Source organism: Paroedura picta, chromosome 8 (assembly GCF_049243985.1).
Source record: "Paroedura picta isolate Pp20150507F chromosome 8, Ppicta_v3.0, whole genome shotgun sequence".
In the NCBI taxonomy this organism is placed as follows: Eukaryota; Metazoa; Chordata; class Lepidosauria; order Squamata; family Gekkonidae; genus Paroedura; species Paroedura picta.
Window position 1 is genome coordinate 61,777,164 of NC_135376.1, and position 20,795 is coordinate 61,797,958.

Here is a 20,795-nt window from a genome sequence, read left to right on the forward strand (position 1 = left end):
CATCTGAATTTGCACTTCATAGGCTCAAAGAACAAGCTTCAGCAACTCATTATCTTCACTAGCAATGCAAGGCTAAGCACCAGCCTCCAGAAATCTCTGTCTTGGACCTGGTGCATCTGAACCAGAGATTAGTTTCTTTTCCTTTTCAGTTTACTGGTTGCAATGATGAGGATAGCAGCGGTGTGGGTTGACCAAGGAAACAGTTGAGTCACTCAACATACCATACTGGGCCATGTATTTCCCATGACATTCTACATCCAAGAGCCTTGGGAACTATGTTTCCTTGTAGTTGCTCATGGCTCTTGGCATCTCTACATAGAAAGGGAGATGTCTGAACTTTGCCCCTCTCCTCCCCAAAACAGTCATCTATGTAGGGTCTGAGAGGGACAAACCTATATATCTCTCCAGCCTTGGTTTCTATACTGTTGCTGTCAGGTAGGCATGGTTGTAGAGATATATACTATATATATTCGCATATAAGTGGAGGCACCTGATTTTATCGCAAAATCTGGGCAAACTTATTGACTCACATATAAGCTCCATCATCACAGGCTCTCCCATCCAGCCTCCCCCTCCCCCAACAAATACAGAAAAGTCAAGAGGATGAATAGCTGCTGGTTTTTGTGCCCCGTTTTTCACTAACCAAAGGAATCTCAAAGCAGCTTACAATTGCCTTCCCTTCTTCTCTTGATGCCAGACAGCCTGAGAGAGCTCTGAGAGAACTGCTTTGTGAGAACAGCTTTGTCAGGAGAACCAAACAGTGCCACCCAGGCCAGCAAACCAGAGAAAAACAACAGTACCCAAAGTTGGCAGCCTACTACAACAAGTACAACAAGTACAACAGCCACCAAACTGGGAGAATGGACAACTCTAACTACAACTACAGTGCCCCCCTCCCAGAACAAAACACTGAAATAAAGAACTGCAAAACTGAACACTGAAAGAACTGTAAAAATCAACTTTTAAAAGAAACACAACCCCAAGAAGAAAAGGCAAATAATGCTGCCCCTCAGATAAAAGAGGAAACACTAGGAGAAAGAAACAGTAAATCCCAAAGCACCCCCAAACCCTAGGCCCACCCACAGAAACCAAAAGAATAGTTTGGAAGAAGTGATTAAGAAGAGAAAAAAGTGAGGGCAAAAGGAAAAATAAGATCAGAGTTCCTCAGTCAAACCACTGATGTCCTACAAGCTGCCAGAATAAGTTCAGCTTGCAGTACACATTTGAAAAGGCAATGCAACGATTGGCTGGCTGGAGCAGGCTTTTATTTCAATTATACTGTATATATACCCGCATATAAGTTGAGGAGGGCTTTTCAGTGTGTAAAAAGGTGCTGAAAAACTAGGCTTATATGTGAGTATATAGGGTATATATCACCATCAAAGGGTTGTTGTTGTTGGAATATACATATTCTTGTTCAAAGTTTTCCATACAAGAATTTGCAATCTCAAGGGGCCGTGGAAGACTCCACCAGAATGTCTTTTGTTTAACAATACAATTTATAGTTGAACATAAAGTAATTCCTTGGCATGGAAATTTCAGCAAGTTCGACCAAAAAAAGCTATCAGTGAATGACAATGCAGAATATCTTCGAGCACCTTTGAAGCCTCATCCTGTGGGTTGCTAGTGTAGAAGGATAACACATCTAAAGTTAAACTGCTTTACCTTTCACCTTGTTCCTTGTTTTTCCCCCTCCTACTATGTCTAAGCAGCCAGGCACTTCAAGTCTATTGTATGTGCGTAGGGGGGTGGGGCTGCTGTGCATGGTATATTGACAAGCATTCAGCATTTTTCTAGCTCAGATCATTTTTATACCATCTTCACTACAACACTGCAGTCCTCTGTTACAATGTAGAAAAACAACCTTTTAGCATTCAGAGATCAAGCTATTTATTGATCCCCTCAGTAAAAGTGAAAATGAAGACCTTGCAGAGATATGCCTTAAGAACGATGCCAGGAATAAACTCAAACTACTTGCTAAAAATTGGATTTGTTCCCAAGCTGCTTCAATGCAGTTGTTTGGTCTGCTACGGCTCTGAAACCAGAACTTTCTCCTAGCTTCTACATGGCATCATCCATTCATGTATCTTCCAGACCCGGCCTAGCCTGCCCCCAAATTTGTTGCAATCTTTCCTAAACCTTTTTTAAAAGATGTCACAATCAAAGATTGTTGCACCAGTGTGAATTGGAAGGTGTGGATTTTCCCAGATCCTACTTATATCAGCATAATTCTTCTTGTCTCAGTCCTCTGCTGTCCCCATACCATCAAGTGACAATATGGTGACAGCAGGGGACTGAGACAAGAAAAATTGTGCTGATGTGGGAGATATATTTTTGAGGGGATATATATATATGAGGGGATATATATATATATATATATATATATATATATATATATATATATATATATATATATATAACAAAATCTGCAATTGACATTTATTTAGACATTTATTTAGACAATTCTATACCACCTCTTCAGAGAATATGCTCCCAGGGACATATCATTACAATGGCACAAAGGGAATTGATGACCATCGGACTGGCGTGAGGAGAGTTGCCGTGTGCTCTCTCTGTTGCCTCTACCATTCCACCTTGTAAAAGCAACCCTGAATTCTTTGTGTAATTCTGCTGTCTGCAGTATAGAATGAAGTACCATCCTGGTGAAGTACCAACATGATGATGTGGTTAAGAGCAGCAGCTTCTAATCTGGCAAGTCGGGCTTGATTCCCTGCTCCTCCACATACAGCCAGCTGTGTGATCTTGGGCTCATCACAGCCCTAATAGGACTGAGCAGTCTTATAAGAGCTCTCTCAGCCTCACCTGTCTCACAGGGTGTCTGATGTGGGGAATGGAATGGAAGGCCATTGTAAGCCCCTTTGAGACTCCTTCAGGCAGTGAAAAGCGAGACATAAAAACCAATCCTTATTCTTCTTCATCAACAAAACATTAAATTTCTTAGCACATCTCTGAATTCAGTCTTAATTTAAATTACCTCATTCTTTTATATCTTGTATTTTCTCTTTCTCCAAGATTACTACTCCTATTAAACATTTCTGGAGCAGATTTAAAATCAACTAAAGTCTTTGATGAGCCAGAGGACACAGCAGCAGCTGGAGAACTCCATGTGTTTCTAAATTTGATTTTCAGTTACTTCTGCTTCTAATCAAAATGTATCCTCTCTCTAACTTGACAGGGCTGCCAACTTCAAACTAATTTATGCAGGGTTTTGTTGCATGTCCATTTGATCTTTTATTTTGCTCCAATTCATAAGACATTACTGCTCACATAAGAAAGATAAGTTTTAAGCATTACTGATCCCTTTCATTAAACAGCATAAAAAACACCAAGCAGTGTTTAAGTTCTATAATTCAAAAAAATAATAGTTGCAATCATCACTTGGTCTTCTGTGAATTACTTCCTTTCTGAATTTTAACTTCTACTGATAAAATGGGCTGCAATAAGAAACATCCCTGATTTCCCCTAAGTTCCATGCACAATTATAAGGCCATGGCAGCTTATCAGCTGAACATACCAGCAGAGAATGGAGAATAACATCTTATATAAATATAAAAGCATATATATTTATATAAATATAAAAGAAAATGCATCCTTAACAGTTGGATCTTCTTTAATTTTCTAGCTTCTAAAGTATAACTTCTGGAAAGCTGCAAGTATATGCACAATAAAGTGTTTCATTCTGGAAGCCATATGACTCCATCAGTTATTCAAGCACATGTTTGGCACCAGCTTAAAAGAACAGGACATGTTTAAGTCAAACATCTGAAAGCTGAGCTTGTCTTTTAAAGCATACCTGGTTTATAGATCAGTGTAGTATCTCTGTAAATTTTTCATTTCTTATATACTGCCGTGAGTAAGCTACATGTCTGATTTGTTCTACAGCCAATATCTTGGAGGTAAGGGAGGAGTAACCCATGCCAAGACAGAGGATGGTATTAATATGAAACTGTCATTGCTTCCTTCAATATACATGCAGGCTGGGGGTTTGTTTTGCTCCCTCACTACCCCAGTTCTGAAGTACCTTACAAAATAAAGTGTTACAATATGTGAATTGTCAAAGACTTTCATGGACAGAGTCAACTGGCTGTTGTGAGTTATCTGGGATTAAAACTACCAGACTGTGGCCACTCAGCCAGAAAACCCATAATAACCAGTGAATCAGGGCTACAATATAGATAACAACCTTATTAATTTACCTCTAAAACTCCAAGTTATTCAACCCAATTACTCTAGAGCACTAGACGAGTGCAACATTTCAATTACACATGCAACCACATCTCTTACATCTCTTATTCATCTGTTGCCCCAGACCCTGCATGAATGTCAAGATGACGGGCTCTGAAAATCTAACCACTGATTTCCTCCATACACCAATGCTGTTGTTTTTTTTTTTTTGGCATAAATACACAAGCAATATTTTATTTCCCAGTGTTCTGTTGGTGAGAAAAAAAAATCAAATCCTCTAGTGACAAGGCTACAGGACAAATTCATTTGCAAAAGGTAATAGCAACTGAAAGAGAATACATGAAAAGAAGCCAAAGATACAAACAAACTATTAATTTTCATATTTAGGAGTACATTAATGGGCAATCTATTGCTTGGCCAACACAATCATTCATGTGTGATTTTCCCACTTAAATAAACAGACAAATTACAAGGACTTGAGGTGACAGATGCAACAAATAGTTGTACATTTTGCACTGAAGCCAGTACAAATATGAGAGAACAGAGGTGGGGATAGATGTGATGTAAATTGTAATGTGGATCTCAGTACAAGTTTTCTCAGTAAAAGTTGCCCAGTGCATTCTTTTAATCTAAAATTTATTGAACCAGGCTCAGGTTCACATTCAACATCTCCCCAGTCTTGTTGCAAGAGGCACATTTAGACATTTATCTGGATCAATTACATAGTCTATCTGCCAAAAATCTGGTAAGATTCTTTGAAACTTTCATAAACTCTCATATCTACTGTTTCAAGCAGCTTGGCTTCCTTTATAGAGCATAATACTCTACTGGCAGCATGGAATGCTCTGGAGTATGAGCTGAAAATGTGTTTTTTCACAAGCATTCATGTGTGTGAAAAAAACATTCAAACTTTCCCAGTAGTATATATAAAAATAGCAATCCAAGCACTGCTGAAGGATATGAAGCACACAAGCTTGTAGAACTTTCTCTGAAGTCTTTAGGGTTCAATAGTATTTTGAGTCACTTTAATTTATCTGGCTTTCATTACTGGTGTGGATTAGCACATATAGCAGGAGACACACTTTAAGAGCCTCCGCTACATTATCCTAAAGCACTCCAGTCCTTTATTTCCTTTCTAATGCTGCCTACAGAAAAGTTCAGTGCTTCTCTGCACACATACCTTCTTCCTAATATATTAAGGTCTTGCTTGATTCCTTGAAGAAGAGTAATGAAAATATTTCCTAGGAAAAGTTCTTATGTTTGGCTTTAAGAAACATATCACTTGAAAACACCATCCTATAACATCCTGAGACATTAGTAATAATACCAATTCTTTCAGATTGTACTCTGCTTCTGAATGCTGCTTCTGAGGCCCATTATGCACGGGGGGGATAGCGCACATTCGGGGTAGAATGGCTGCGACTAAAATCACTGATAACGCACAGAGCCGGCTGCAACCGGCCGCAGATTCAGTGCATGATGCCAAAAAAGCCATGTTAGCGAAACGCGGAAGAAAGCGCAGCTTCCGCGTTTCGCCGCGTGCATAATTGGCTACTCTGGATTTTCCCGCCGTTGCGTCCCGTCCCGTGCATAAGTGGTTTGCTTCACTTCTTCCCCCTCTACGTTTTCCATGTGACCCGAAATCGCCGTTTCGGTGGCCATGCATAATGGGCCTGAAACAAAAACATCCAGTACTCAGTGGGCTGCAAATAATTTATAGAGAGCAACTGGACACTTTTATTTCAGACAATGTCAATGCAATTCCTGAAAGCATGTCCCAAGACTTCCAATCCCAGTTTGCACACCCTACTCCCCAATGCATCTGAAGTCATACAGAGCAAGGCCTTTGAAAGAAATCTTAATTGCCAGGCAGGCTCATATGGGAATAATACGCAGCCCTTCAGATACCTTGATACTCACACTATTTAACTGTTATTAGCCATAGAACCCTAATGCGAGTTGTTCCTGGAAGCAAATAGAAAGTGCATGTGGATCTTCTAGTACTAGCAATATAGGTTCCTAGTAATCCAAACCATATTCACATTTCTGGACAGTTTTCGAGGGCTGCTCCACAAAGCATATTGCAGTGCTGTAACCGGGAAGCAATTGAAACATGGATAACCATGGCCAATTCACCTGCAGGGACTCCAGCAACCACATAAACTGAAACTGGAGAAAGGATATGCCACAGATGAAGTCTGCAGCTCCATCTGAAAATATGGACTCAACAGTGCCTTCAAGCTCTTTCAAAATAGGCTGAAATTTCAGCCCTAGATTGGCTATGTTTTCCACCAATGACATTTAGCATGTTATAAATAAGAACAGAAATGCCCACTGCTGTTCTTTTCTTTGAAGCAACACATTTTATTTTTGTTAACAAAGCAATACTGTGTTGTAAGAACAACACAATAGACATATCTGTGATTAACTGCAAAGTTGTTAACCAAAGGTTTGGGCAAGTACAAAGAACATCATATATTTATGTCTGGAAATATTTATGGTCTAGCGCACACGTATGTACTGGCTGACAGAGAAAGAGGAGCTTGTCTGCAGACTCAAAGCAATTTAAACAATTACAAAGCAGCTACATGCTGATATTTATATGCAGCAAAACACAACAGTGTGCATTCCCATTGCTCTTATTTGTAGCATTTTATCTTAATAGGCGTACATTTTCATGCAGTGTTTCACCAATGTATGGAAGAACATATATGTTGGTTAAACACAAGCCACACATCTTTATGCATAAAAAGAAAGACATTTACAAGCTGGCGATGGCAAAAAGCTTTATTCAGAACGAGTTCCTAGACATAAAACCTCATTTTTGTATTTTACTTCCTCAGTAAACTTATTTCTTAATTGGTTTTTTTTCAGGGATACAAACAAAGTCTTCAACCCACTACCTTATATTTTATATACCTTATACTTAATATTTTAAGCCATATAATTTGGGTCTATTAATATCAAAGGTCCATGAAGGTAACTATCTTATAAATGACCCACTCTGCTTCGTCTCTGCTTGCACACTTCTTTATGCAGACATAGGCAGGATTTCAATAGCATTGGGTGTTACTGTTTTTCTAAAATTAATCAATGCAATGGTAAGGCACACCAGCAACAGTGAGTGAGAGAATTAACAGAAAGCTGTGGCACACAGGAACATACTGTAGTGCTAGAGTAAATTTTTGAGACTATAGCTAAAGAGTTTAAGGAATACTGGAAAGCTGACAGAACAAAATTCTAAATAGGGGTAGTCAAACTGCGGCCTTCCAGATGTCCATGCACTACAACTGGCAGGGGCTCATGGGAATTGTAGTCCATGGACATCTGGAGGGCTGCAGTTTGACTATCCCAAACATCAGAAACAAAATAAAGGAAACTAGCCCATCAGTTAAATCACTTAAACCATCAACCAGTTTAAACCTGTTACTTCCCACAACACATAGAAATAAAGTGCTTTTTCACAAGTAGGGATAAAGGAACAACTAGCCACATGAATCATAGCCAGATGGAGACCACATGAAGCAGATAAAAACATACCATAAGTTTGCAAGTGCATTATGCATAACATTTCACTTTAACAGAGAGAAAACAACCTCACTGCTTACATTTTATCATGTTATTTTAAAGCATCTTGAGAAGTAATACTTCAGTATACAGAGATATTGGGCATATTTATGTGGCTTGTAATGAACAGGACTAGCCAAAAAGCTACGTTTCAGTTGTTCAATGCACTGACTAGGCGAAGAGCTAGAAAGTTTAAAATCTTTGTATTTTCATCATATCACCATTCAGGGTGTGAAGTGCATGTCCTAATTTAATCGTTCACAGATAAGCCGCTAGACGGACGCATTCTTCTGCATTTTACAGACAACCTAAGTATTATAAAACCCGTATATACAACAACAAAGTTATGGTACTGCCAAAAAAGTTTTAAATATATGCCTGAATAGAACTTCTTTCGTATGATAGCTGGCAACAGATGCAAGAAATACTTCTGCCAACTTCTACATTCAAATTTGTATGGTTTGTTGAATATTATTAGCCAACACAATTAACTGGTCATGGAATTTACTTGTTGTTCTCATATTAGATCATAGATTTGGGAGAAAAAGGAATGTATTTATCCAATATGTAATTCCACTGTATTGAGTTTTCGTATATGCATGCTGAGTACATCCAAGTCCTCCTCCTCCTCCTCACTCACAGTCCAGACCATACTAAAGCTAAAATGATACCCGTTAAATGACATTGCATTTTGGGCAATAGAGAAGACAACTTAAGTCTTAAATAAATACCTAAGATACAATTTCCAAACAGAGAAAATGCATTTGCCAGTCCTTAGGTTCTAGAAATTTTTGGTGTGGGGATCACTCAGGCATGTAATTGGGGTCACTGTGGGTGCACAAGTAGTTGTGAGTTACTGCATTGTGAAGTGGGTTGGACTAGGTAACCCTGGAGGTCCCTTCCAGCTCTATAATTCTACAATTTGTATCCAATCAGTGCCACGATGTGGGTCCCCCTCTTATATTGCATTTAGTTGTTTCAATTAGCAGCCCCTTTTACAGTCTGTGCCAAGGAGATTTGAATATGTGGACACAGAAAGGTACCTGGGTATAGCCATGACATTCAAAAATTTCAGGGGGAAAGGGGAAGGGCATCTTGGCATTAGAAGCTGATTAAGTGCAATCTTGCCCAGATCAGGACAATATCATTCTCCATAACAAATTCAACATTGGAATATCCTGGCATACTCAACCTAAGGAAGTTTCTAGTTCATTAACCATGTCTGGTTTCCTTTTTTCAACTCAATCAGGAACGGCATTCATTAATTTATATTCCATCCTGTTTCAGGAACTATCTCGACTCACCCAGACTTTTGTATCAACGAATATTTGTCTCACTTCAACCTAGTTAATCATGCTGCTTCACCCAGGCTCTTTGGGCTCATGCAGATTTTGCTCAATCAAGATTTCTCCTCATTTTTCTCTACCAAAGTATGACAGCAGTTAACTTTAAACCAGCAAGTGAGATTCAGTTTTTTAAAATCTTGATTCAAACCAATGCCAGGATGGCCCAAATCAGACCTATTCTAGATGGCTCAAATCCCACCTATCTTCTGTCCATAGAAGAAGGATCCCATGCCATAGCAAATTTCTGGTCCAGATCTCTGCTTGTCAGAATTCTTCTTTCCTGTTGAAACCCTCTGCTGCAGGCTTTCTCCTTGTTCCACTCCTTAGACCTCAGCAGCATTTGCCCCTGAACCTCTCCAAGGGCTCAAGCCCAAGATTTCAGGTCATATATCCCTTCTCAGTTTCTTTCCTCCTACCTTTTATAAGTGGTCCCTTTTGTTGGTGTGTGGGTACATACCCATGTGGTTACTTCGGGAATTAGTTCTCAGGTGCTCATTGCAGATTCTTTGCATTTTAATTCTATTTTGTACATCATAAAGTTCTTTCTTGGTGTTTACAATCACCCCCTCTCTCTTTTTCTTCATAATTTTATTTGGTGTATACCTACCAAGATCTACTCTGGTATAAACAGACTACAAGGTCATCCGTTATTCCTTTCTGCAGCCCTTATTAAAGCTAATTTCCCATTCTCTCATCCAGTTTGGGTAACACATGGGCTGGAAGGCTCTTTAGAACACTGCTTTATCCTGGTACCATCCCTTACTGCATTTTAGCTGCAGTGAATCCCAAATTTCCTAAATTCTCTCACCCTCGTTGCTTGCAATTAAAAGCTACCACTGGCCTGCTCTTACTTGCTACTATTCAGTTTGCCCTATTGTTACTTGACTCCTATTTTTGCCATGTTGTTTTTTTTAATGACATGACTAACATTATTTGACCATCTCCTACTATAAACTGACCTCAAACTATGGTCTGGCACAGGAAGATAGAATACCATTCAACTGGAGCTGTTGATGCTGATCTCTAATCTAGGCTGTCATTTAATTTGTTCCAACTGCATTTTAATTTTTTAAAATTCTTAATTATTGTTTTAATAAGTTGTATATGTCCAGTATACTGCTGGGGGGGTGCTATACAAATCAAATAAATAAATAAAAAGTAAAAATAAATGCATGAAAGTCATTGGTTTATCTTGGCTTATCACCACCTTGGCATCCTTTTATAATGTCTTGATACACGGATATTAATGGGCATTGAATGAGCCCTTGTTCTTGCAGTGACTAAGCTTAAGCTTCAATCCTATTTGGTATTTGAAAAAAAATAAAGCCTCTCTCTTCAAGTGGGTTGGTCATGTTGGTCTGAAGTAGCACAACAAAATCTTAGTCCAATAGTTTACTAATTAGCTACTCATTTACTTTTTCCCTATGATCCATTGTTTGAGGAAGAGTGCATACACTCAAAAGCTCACACCTTAAATCTCTCTGTATCTCTCTCTCTGTGTAGCAGTAGATTAGTAGGAAAATCATATTTAATGTGCCTTGTTCATACAGATTAAACAAATGATACTATGTTTTCTACTTCAGCCAATGTCTAGAGAGGGATCTCCACACCCTAAGGAAGTTTCAGGCACTGTGTGCTTACAAAATAAAAGTTGTTTAACTAGTTCTGGAAGCAAATGGGGAAAAAAATCAGTACTGTTCTGCAAAAGAACCTTCACCCCTGGAGAAAATGGCTTTGTTGTAGGGTGGGCTCTATGGCACTATGTTTCTGCTGAGCTCCCTCCCCTTTTCAAACGGCACCTTGCACAAGTGCCACCCCAAATCACCAAGAATTTCCCATCCTGGAGTTGGCAACCCTGACCTTAACATTAAGAGCTGATGACCACCAGGCATAAGGTCTTATTTGATGTAGGTCTGAAATTGCATCTTATTATATACATATACAAAACAAACTGCAGCAATAGAAATAACTGTCTTGTATGGAGTACTGTTTTCATAAGGGCCAGCAATGGAGTAAAGGTTAAAAGCCACTGAAATAGAGCCATCTAGACAAATAAGCTATATATTATACAAGTGGGTTGGTTACTTTCAGCAATAATATCGTTTTCTACTAATCATTTCAGTTCTTAAACACTCTCTTGGAGGTACTAAAATTCATTAAATAAATACTTGGGCAGTTAAACTCTCATAAAGTTGTTCTGTGAAGTACTGCACAGGCATACTAACCCATTTTATATTTTAATATCTCAGGTGTGTAATTTGTCTCCTTAAACAAACACTAATACCCATTATGGATCCTGTGTGCCAATTATTCAACTTAGTAGCAATATAATTCAATGAGAAGGCGTTTTGAACGTTGAATCTCACAAGCACATGTGCTTAGTCAGAGGGCTGAGTCATCTAAATCTCGTTCCTATCAAAACTGTCTTCTGCGGCTGGACTCTAAAATAGGTGGTAGTGAACAGGTTATGCCACTCACCAGGCATAGTGAGAGTGAATGATAGCCAACCAAACAAATACTTGCTTTACTTCTTTTAGCACGGTCCAAAATAAATGGCCATTTGGCAAGAACCATACAGGATTAATTTCACAGGTCTATGTGATGCTGAAAATGAGTGCTGTTGCAGATTTCTGGGCTTCTCTATTGCAACTGTCGAAGTTTTACAACATAAACTTAATCAGAAATGACATTTCTGTGTATATTCTGTCTACCAGTCTTGCAGGGTCTGTATATAGGCATATTCTGTTAGAATTATTTTTCAAATGGATAACTAAGTTTCAAGTTCATAAAATATTTAGTAGTACATATAACCATGAGAGTAGATTCTCTAAAGAATAAAGACATCATGTGTTAGTAAACTAAGAATGGGAAGAAGTTAAACACAATCAACACTGTGAATACATTCCATCAAGAGCCCAGGACTCATGGTTCCAATGCACAACCTTGAGCACTATAATTCCAATATTGTACCCAGTCCCCCATAGCAGCCTCCCAGTTGTTCCTTTCTTATTCTCTTCTTTTTATTCCACTTTCACTCCAGCACTGAAAATGAGGACAGCAATCTGTTCTTTATGAACCAAATCCTCACTCCCAGGAAAGCCAGAATTTCTCCCTTATTCATAGGTCATAGGGAGCACTATCTCCAAAACTGGAGATTTCACTGAATACATGCTACTGACCCTTTTGCCCTAGTATAAAATTCATGTGCATGCAGATACTCCTCTACATAAGCTCCTCATTCCTTGCCAACTCTGCCCTAGCATATTTGCTGCCATTTCTCCACATACGGTGTCTCTTAGCCTTGTTCCCTAAGCGTTATTTTTTGGAGCATGAGTGAGCTTATAAGAGCCTGAGTGAATTAAGAATACAATAGCTTCTCTAAACTGAAGAACAAAGAAATATTGCAGCCATCAAAAGGTCCAGAGATGGCTCACTCATTTCTCTTTCAGCTCAGATCTGGGAGAGGAGGATGTCACTCTGGCCTCTACCCAGGTAGCTAGTTGGTCCATAAAAGTCCCTAGCGGAAGATCAATGTTAGTGTATTATTGCAAAATAAAACAGAACTCTGGCATCTTAAAGACCCACACCATTTATTCCAGCATGAGCTTTCTGAGTCAGAACTCACTTCCTTGGATGCTATAGGAAGGAAACATTGGAGATTTTTATATGAAAAATTGAACAAATGAGGTGTGATTCCTAGTGTAAGAGACTGAAGTATATTTAGTATGGATAATTTAAAGAGAAGAGTTGGTTCTTATACAACACTTTTCTCTACCCGAAGGAGTCTCAAAGCAGCTTACAATCACCTTCCCTTATCCTCTCCCCACAACAGACACCAGATATCAATGCTCAGTCAGAACAGCTCTATCAGTGTTGTGATGAGCCCAAGGTCACCCAGTTGGCTGCATGTGGAGGAGGAAAAATTAAACCCGGCTTTTGAGATTTAACAGATTGGGCTAGCCTGGGATCTCCAAGTCAGAATAGCCTCTAATTAGGTTCAGTAAATACAATGCAGTGAAGAAGGATGAACACAAGAAGAAGGAGAAGGAGGAGGGGGAGGAGGAGGAGGAGTCGGTTCTTATAAGCCACTTATCTCTACCCAAAGGAGGCTCAAAGCGGCTTACATTCACCTTCCCTTTCTTCTCCCCACAACAGACACCCTGTGAGGTGGGTGAGGCTGAGAGAACCCTAATATTACTGCTTGGTCAGAACAGCTTTATCAGTGCTGTGGTGAACCAAAGGTCACCCAGCTGGCTGCATGTGGGGGAGCGCGGAATCACCAGATTAGAAGTCCGCACTCCTAACCACTACACCAAGCTGGCTAAAGGGAAAAGCACTGAAGCATAAGAAAGATTAACATGAGTAAAGGGCTATAGTATAATACAATTGAACTATTAGAAATGATGAATCTGATTTCTTGCTTAGTTCTACTTCAGCACCTTTGTATCATATATTGTCACTAATTGTTGCTGATTAAATTCTTTGGCTGAACAATGCATTGCATATCCCCCTGCATGCTCAGAAATGCCTAGCACCTCTTCAGTAGGTGAAATCACACACAGAACTTCAAAGATGTACCTACTGTACAATCTAGATTACTCAGGCATTTTCTGGAGCAGATGTTTCCACTCATCTCTAGATTAAACATGTGTCATTAAAAAAAAGCATTATTAATGTTGGAAAATATTTGAAGTGATCTTGCCCATTAGAACATAGAAATAATGCTTGTAAAGATCATTTAAAAGAATGACTCAAGCAATAATAATTGCACTCAGATACATTTTACATAAAACAAATTCCACAGGGCTAGGCCTATTCATCCACTGTAATAAAAATGACAACAGAAGACTTTTAACATGGAAACATGAAACAACTAGGAAGCAATTTACACAACAAAAATGGGTAGGTGGGAAAAAACTACAGCAATAATCATGACTGATTAATATTTTCCTCAGTTTGTTTCCCAAAAAAATCATGAACAGATGGTTCTCAATGTATTACCCATTATTAATTTTTGTCTCAGCTTTAAATCATTTTTTTTTCCTTGGGAATGCACTCAAAAGATTGAATAGTCCACAAAGTAATTTGGGCACAGGAAGGAAGTGTGAAAGATATTTGCACCCCAGAAAAGCATAGGATCCATTCATATGCCCCAGGGCTAGAAGAACAACATCAGAGTGGGTCTAAGGTCAAAGTCCTTGTTAGCTGAATAGTTCCAGCTATATTCTCTCTCCCACATATTCTACTGACATTTTCATAATCAAGTAAAAACACCACCCATGGAATTCCCTTATTTATGGATACACAAGCTATGACATATGCTTGTACAGCCAAATTAATACTGTCTGAGATCAGAACAGCTGTATTAGTCTTCTTATAGAATGTACAGTGCACTCCTAAGCAAAGTTACACCCTACTAAGTCAAGTGGTATTTAAAAGGGTGTAGATGTTTAGGACTGCACCATAACTTTCAGAGGTCTGTCCATCTGTAGACAGAGAACATGGCTATTTTGTGCTTACAAGAAAATTTATTCCCATTAACAAGCCTAGTATGAAGACCTAGTGTGATTATCAAACTTCCATCAGCTTATGTGTCAATGTAATTTAACCCCTAGGCACTTAAAACTGGCATTCTGCCTTGTGGCAAATGAGGACAGAGAGCTTCCCATACTTGCGCTTTTAAGATATTCCCGAAGAAGCAGAAACAAATATTGGGGGTGGGGTGGGGGAGGAAGAGACATCATATTAAGCATGCTGGCACATAGTGAAGAGCAGTGCATGGAACATTTAGGTGCCATTTGAACCCCAGATATCAAATGCTCACTAGATAAATTTCAGACTCCTGAGAAATGGCCCACAGGGATGGTATTCTCATCTGATCTAAGAAAAGAACACAGCTGTTCAACAACAATGCTCTCTTAGTCCACAAATAAGGATACATCTGTTATAGCAAAGTTGAGTCTAAATAGAGCAGTGGTTCTCAACCTTCCTTATGCCATGACCCTTTAATACAGTTCCTCATGTTGTGGTGACCCCCAACCGTAAAATTATGCAAGTATCCTTTCACAGAAATTAAAATGAAACTGACCAATGCTGTGAAGATCCATTGTTCATGATTGTATATAAATTGTTTTTTCCCCACAGGGTTTCTCAGTTCAGTTCTGCCTCATGTCCCACTATGCTGATCTCGCTCTTTTCTGCTGCTCCAGATAGACGAACACTCTCTCTCTATCTACCTCGCAAGGCTGTTGTGTGGATAGCACTCTCCCTGCCCAAGCTGCTTGCTCTGCCACAACCCCTGTGAAAGGGTCATTCAACCCCCAAAGGGGTCCCCACCCCCAGGTTGAGAACCACTGAAATAGAGGATCAGGCCACTGCAGGAATGGGTCTGTCTGAGGAGAAGAGGACTGTAACTTTGAATAACACATCTGTTCTTACAGGATGCTGAAACACAATTCCAAATGTAACATTTCTTACAAATCACTTCCCACCCCCCAAATAGAAGGTTTTTGAGACACCTGCAATAAAAATGAGTGCCCAAGGGTTGCCAGGTTCCACCCCCCACCCCCGGGCAAGGGATGGGGGAACAGGGTTGCAAGATTCAGGTTGGGAAACTCCTGGAAATGTGGGGATGGAACCAGGAGAGGACAGGGACCTCAATAGGATAAAGTGCCATAGCATTCCCTTTCCAAAGCATCTATGTGGCTGTCTGAGGGACAGCTTGTTGTAGTGGTTAAGAGTGGCAGCTTCTAATCTGGTGAAGCCGGGTTTGATACGCCACTCCCTCACATGCAGCCAGCTGGGTGACCCTGGGCCCACCACGGCACTGATAGAGGTGTTCTGACCGAGCAGTAATATCAGGGCTCTCTCAGCCTCCCCTATCTCACAGGGGGAGAGGAAAGGGAAGGTGATTGTGGGGAGAGGAAAGGCAAGGTGATTGTAAGCCGCTTTGAGACTCCTGGTAGAGAAAAGCGGCATATGAGAACCAACTTTTCATCTTCTTCGGATATTGCATGTAGCATACAATGAAACAGACCAGAGGTGCACTTCTGGAACAGTGGAGGCTCTGAAGGTCTATAGGTCTATCTGGGCGACAGAAACAGCTGAGGGCGGCGGAATGAGAAGGGAGCATGCTGGTGCTTCTTAAACTCCTCCTCCTGGAACAGCTTTTAGCCCCAAGCCGAGGTCAATTGTCAACCAAGGGACAGAGACGTGGTGTTTCCCTTGTTTAACCGCTGGGCCTTTCAGAGCTCCCGGCCAGGCAGCAAGTTAATGGGGGGGGGGGGGAGTGGAAATAGGATTGGCAGGAAAACGTCACCTGCTCGGTTTGGCGCCCCCCCTCCCACGGCAGCTGTTTAAGGCGCAGGAGCCGGAGAGGGGAGACGGGACCCTACTATGTGCATTGAGCAGCGAACACCGAGGCCAGCGGGGAGAGCCCCCCCACCCCCCGTTCCTCAGCCCAGCGCAGAACAGCAGCAGCCATAGCTTTGCTGAGGGCAGCGCCGCTGGAGGAGGAAGAGGGAGGAGGGGAATGAGCGTGGGAGGCGTTAGGACAACGGCAGGCGGGAATGTCCTTTCCGCCGGGCAAGCGTAAGAGGCGGCAGCTGGCTCTCTCCTCCGCCTCCTCTCTCTGAAAGGCGTCTCAGATTCGCGCCGCGTGAAATCTTCCTGCTCCCGGCCTGCTTTCGTTCCCCTCCAGCCTTCACACAAAGAGGGGGGGGGGAGGGGGGCGGTTTCTGTGGCGTGAACCAGCCGCCCCGGGTGGGTGCAGGGGAGGCAGGGCGCGCTGTGCCCGCCGCTTTTCCTTTTGCGGCACGGGAAGTGGGTCCCCCTGGCTGCAAGAACTTCTCTGGCAGCGCCGGGCGAGGGCGAAAGAGCCGCTCTCCAAAGCGCAAAGCCTGGAACTTCTGGGACAAGGAGGTGCGCGGCGGGCGGGCGAGCGAGCGAAACGGTGCCCACTTACCTTGAGCCCCGGATGCAGAGCCTATTAAGAGGCAGGTCAGGCTGAGCCGCAGGAGGAAGAGCTGGGGTGGCGAGGGAGAGGACGGAGGGCAGCGTCGCTTTCCTGCAGGGAGACGCTTTGACATCTTAGCCCAGACGGAGTGAGAGGCAAACTTTCATCAGCTGGGGCTGGAGAACAGCCCCATTAATATACAGTTACAGAGGGAGCGAGAGGGAGCCCTGCGACTCAGGATGTGAGAGATTTCCTGCATACGGTTAACTCTAAAACCCCTCCTGCTCTGATGATGAGCTGGGCTTTGCTTTCATTTAAAAAAAAATCGGTCCCCCCCCCCCCTTTTTTTTGGCAAGAACTGTTGACCGTTGCAATGACTGAACAAATTGTCTGGGTTGGCTAAAAGGAGGCACAGAAAATCGTTAGTGAAAGAAGGCAGGCCTGTGAAAAGCTACTCCTTGCCAACACTTACAGTTCTCATTACAATGGAACAAATTATTGTCTTCTTCGCCTTCTCCCTACTGCTCCTGCGCGGGGTCCTAGTGCCTCTCCGATGTGCTGCCAGAAACAGTCCCTATGCAGAGAGGTGACCTGCCAATTTTTCAATCCGTTTGGAAGGAGACTCATTTGGGCTTAATTTTAAGGCTGGCTGTAAAATCTGTCTTCCACTCCAGCGATGATGAATGATCTTGTTTTGTCTCAAACGTCTCTCCTCTCGTCTTGTGTGTGATTCAAATGTGTTTAGTAAAAGTTGGCTTTTTAAAAAAAATTGTAGAAAACTGAGGGATTCTTCTTATTATAATTATTACTCTGCTTAATCCCAGTATCTATTTGAATTGCATTTTGAGCCATTATTAAAATGTTGAGAAACAAAACGTTCCTTCAATACTCCTCCCTCATAGTTGTTCTTTAAAATCTCTTTTCACATTGTGACAGCTGTCAGGAAAATGAGAAAGGTATTACCGTTGTTTCTGACACACAAGCACCCATCACTAGAACATATGAAATAAACAAAGTTTACAATCTTCTTCTTTTATGACAGTATGAAAGAAATCAGAAATCCAGAATAGGAAAGATTAGTTTCAATAACTGCATCTAAAAAACATGTTGTAAATCTGAGTGAAAACACATTCACACACAAGGCTGGTAGAAATCCATTGTCTTGTTTGTGACTTTGCTGATTTGTGTACCTGATATATTACTATTATTATCATATGAGATTTATAAACCACCCCTCCCTACAAGATTCATAACAATGCATAAAATGTTAAAATTGACATAATTCCAATAATAATTATGTACAGTAAAAACGTGTCAGTGAGTCAGTCAAGTTTAATGTAGCTAGCCACTGGCCATCACAAATGAGACAGTAGTACTCTATTTTCTCTTCACACTGCATAAATCTTTCGCCTTTTACAAATTAGACAGTAAAACAATAAGTATACAAAGACAGGGGTCCTGTGGTTTGATAGGAAAGGTCCAGGCGAAGAAGCACAACTGCCCTAACTACATGGAGTGCATCTATCAGTTGTACACTCAGCCAGGATTCTGGGCGTGATCTTCGACACCTCCCTCAAGTTGAGATGGATTCATATTATTTCCTGCTTCAATTGACAGGATCACTTCATATGGTACTGTATTTAAATAAAAACAGATAGGGTAGAAATGAAGACTGGATTATTTCATATAACTTACTTCTTACCTTAGCCAAGTCTTACCCATGATGAAAACCAATTTTCCAAGAAAACAGGAGCATTAGGAAGGAAACAGTATGAAATTTAACATAGATAAGCCATGTGGTATGAATAAGCACCTAATAAACAGATCTAAGATACGGAGTGAGGTAAATGGCTAGGCTTTAATAAACTCAGAGACATGATGAGTGTCATACCATGGACGAGAATGCTGGAAGGGAAGGGAGCATGTGAAGGGTGGGCGCTACACAAACGAGCTATTGCATGCTCCATCAATGACTATCCCAGAAAGACGAAAACACTGCAGGAGCTCTAAGAAGCCTATTTGGATGAACAGAGAACTTCAAGAGGAACTAAGAAAGAAAAGGAAAATGTTCAGGAAATGGAGGGAAGGACAGAGCTCTAAAGAAGAGTACCTACAGGTTACTAGGTACTGTAGATCAATCATCAGAAAGGCCAAAGCTGAGAGTGAGCTAAGATTGGCCAGGGAAGCCCATTGTAACAAGAAAAGATTTTTCAGTTATGTGAGGAGCAAACGTAAAGTAAAGGAGGCAATAGGCCCACTGTTGGGTGCAGATGGACAAACTCTAACGGAAGATGCAGAGAAAGCAGAAAGGCTTAGATTTTACATCTGTTTTTTCCCACAGGTCAAAGGGTTTAGGGACATCTAAAGATGGCAGTAGCCAAAAGACAGTGTCTGGGTGGCAGGTTAACATGGACAGAGAGGTTGTCAAGAGGAATTTAGCTGCACTGGATGAGTTCAAATCCCCTGAGCCGGATGAAATGCACCAGAGTGCTCAAAGAACATTCCAGAGAACTTGCACAACCCTTGTCCATCATCTTTGGGACCTCTTTAAGGACTGGAGATGTCCCGGAGGACTGGAAGAGAGCAAACGTTATTCCGATCTTCAAAAAAGGGAGGAAGGATGACCCGGGAAACTACAGACCAGTGAATCTGACCTCTGTTGTGGGGAAGATAATGGAGCAGATATTAAAGGGAGCGATCTGCAAACATCTGGAGGACAATTTGGTGATCCAAGGAAGTCAGCATGGATTTGTCTCCGACAGGTCCTGTCAGACCAACCTGGTTTCCTTTTTTGACCAAGTGACAGGTTTGCTGGATCGTGGAAATTCGGTTGATGCCGTTTACTTGGATTTTAGTAAAGCTTTTGATAAGGTTCCCCATGAACCATAAGAGATTTTGTTGCCATTTGACTGGGGAGACCCAGGCACTGAGCAGACAGTTCTGAGCTGTGAGTACAGTTATATCTGAAAAAGTCTAGGCACCTGTGGGAATCCATGTTTTCAGGGAATCTGACAAAAGATCAGAAGTTTTGATGCCTGCTGTAGGTGACTATTTGCTTGTTGTATGCTATACTTATTTTCATTTAATTAGATTTTTATACCGCCCTTCCATATGGCTCAGGGAGGTTTACATATAATGTCACGGGGGGATACATGGAATGATCTAACAAATAACATAGTAAAAAATAATACTTGTACAATTGAAAACAAAACAGATGTGGGAGAAAAGAAAACATTTCCAATGATCTCTTATTCAAAAGGGGAAACACAGGCCCATGCAACTATCTACGTAGTTCTCACTGTTCAGTGATGCAGGAAGCACACAATAGTGGAGAATGTGTCTTTAGAACAATAGATTCATTTGTTTACTTACTTAATCCATTTTGTCCTCCTTTCCTTCAGAAGTTTCGAGGCACATGACAAAAATTAAAAGCCTACATTAAAAGCTATTTACAAACTTTCAACAGACTGCATGCCTTTCAAAAAAGTTGTATTGTGCATGTTCTACAGCAGGCGTAGTCAACCTGTGGTCCTCCAGATGTTCATGGATTACAATTTCAGCATTTGCTGGCAGGGGCTCATGGGAATTGTAGTTCATGAACATCTGGAGGACCACAGGTTGACTACCCCTGTTCTACAGATCAACACTAGAGTGGAAGCTTTCCTGATGTCATGAGGCAGGCGGATTTGAACCACAACAGAAACTGCATCTTCATAAGGTCC

The 20,795-nt window shown here is 41.0% G+C and overlaps 1 protein-coding gene across 1 annotated transcript in view; it reads right to left on the reverse strand.

Moving 5' to 3' along the window:
- ADAM12 (ADAM metallopeptidase domain 12) overlaps window positions 1-17,523 on the reverse strand; it is a 271,768-nt gene extending 254,245 nt beyond the window's left edge. Inside the window, exon 1 of the mRNA XM_077350066.1 lies at window positions 17,083-17,523. Within this exon, the coding sequence (XP_077206181.1) occupies window positions 17,083-17,206 (124 nt within the window). The 5' untranslated portion in view covers window positions 17,207-17,523. The remainder of the gene's footprint in view (window positions 1-17,082) is intronic.
- Window positions 17,524-20,795: the final 3,272 nt, after the last annotated feature.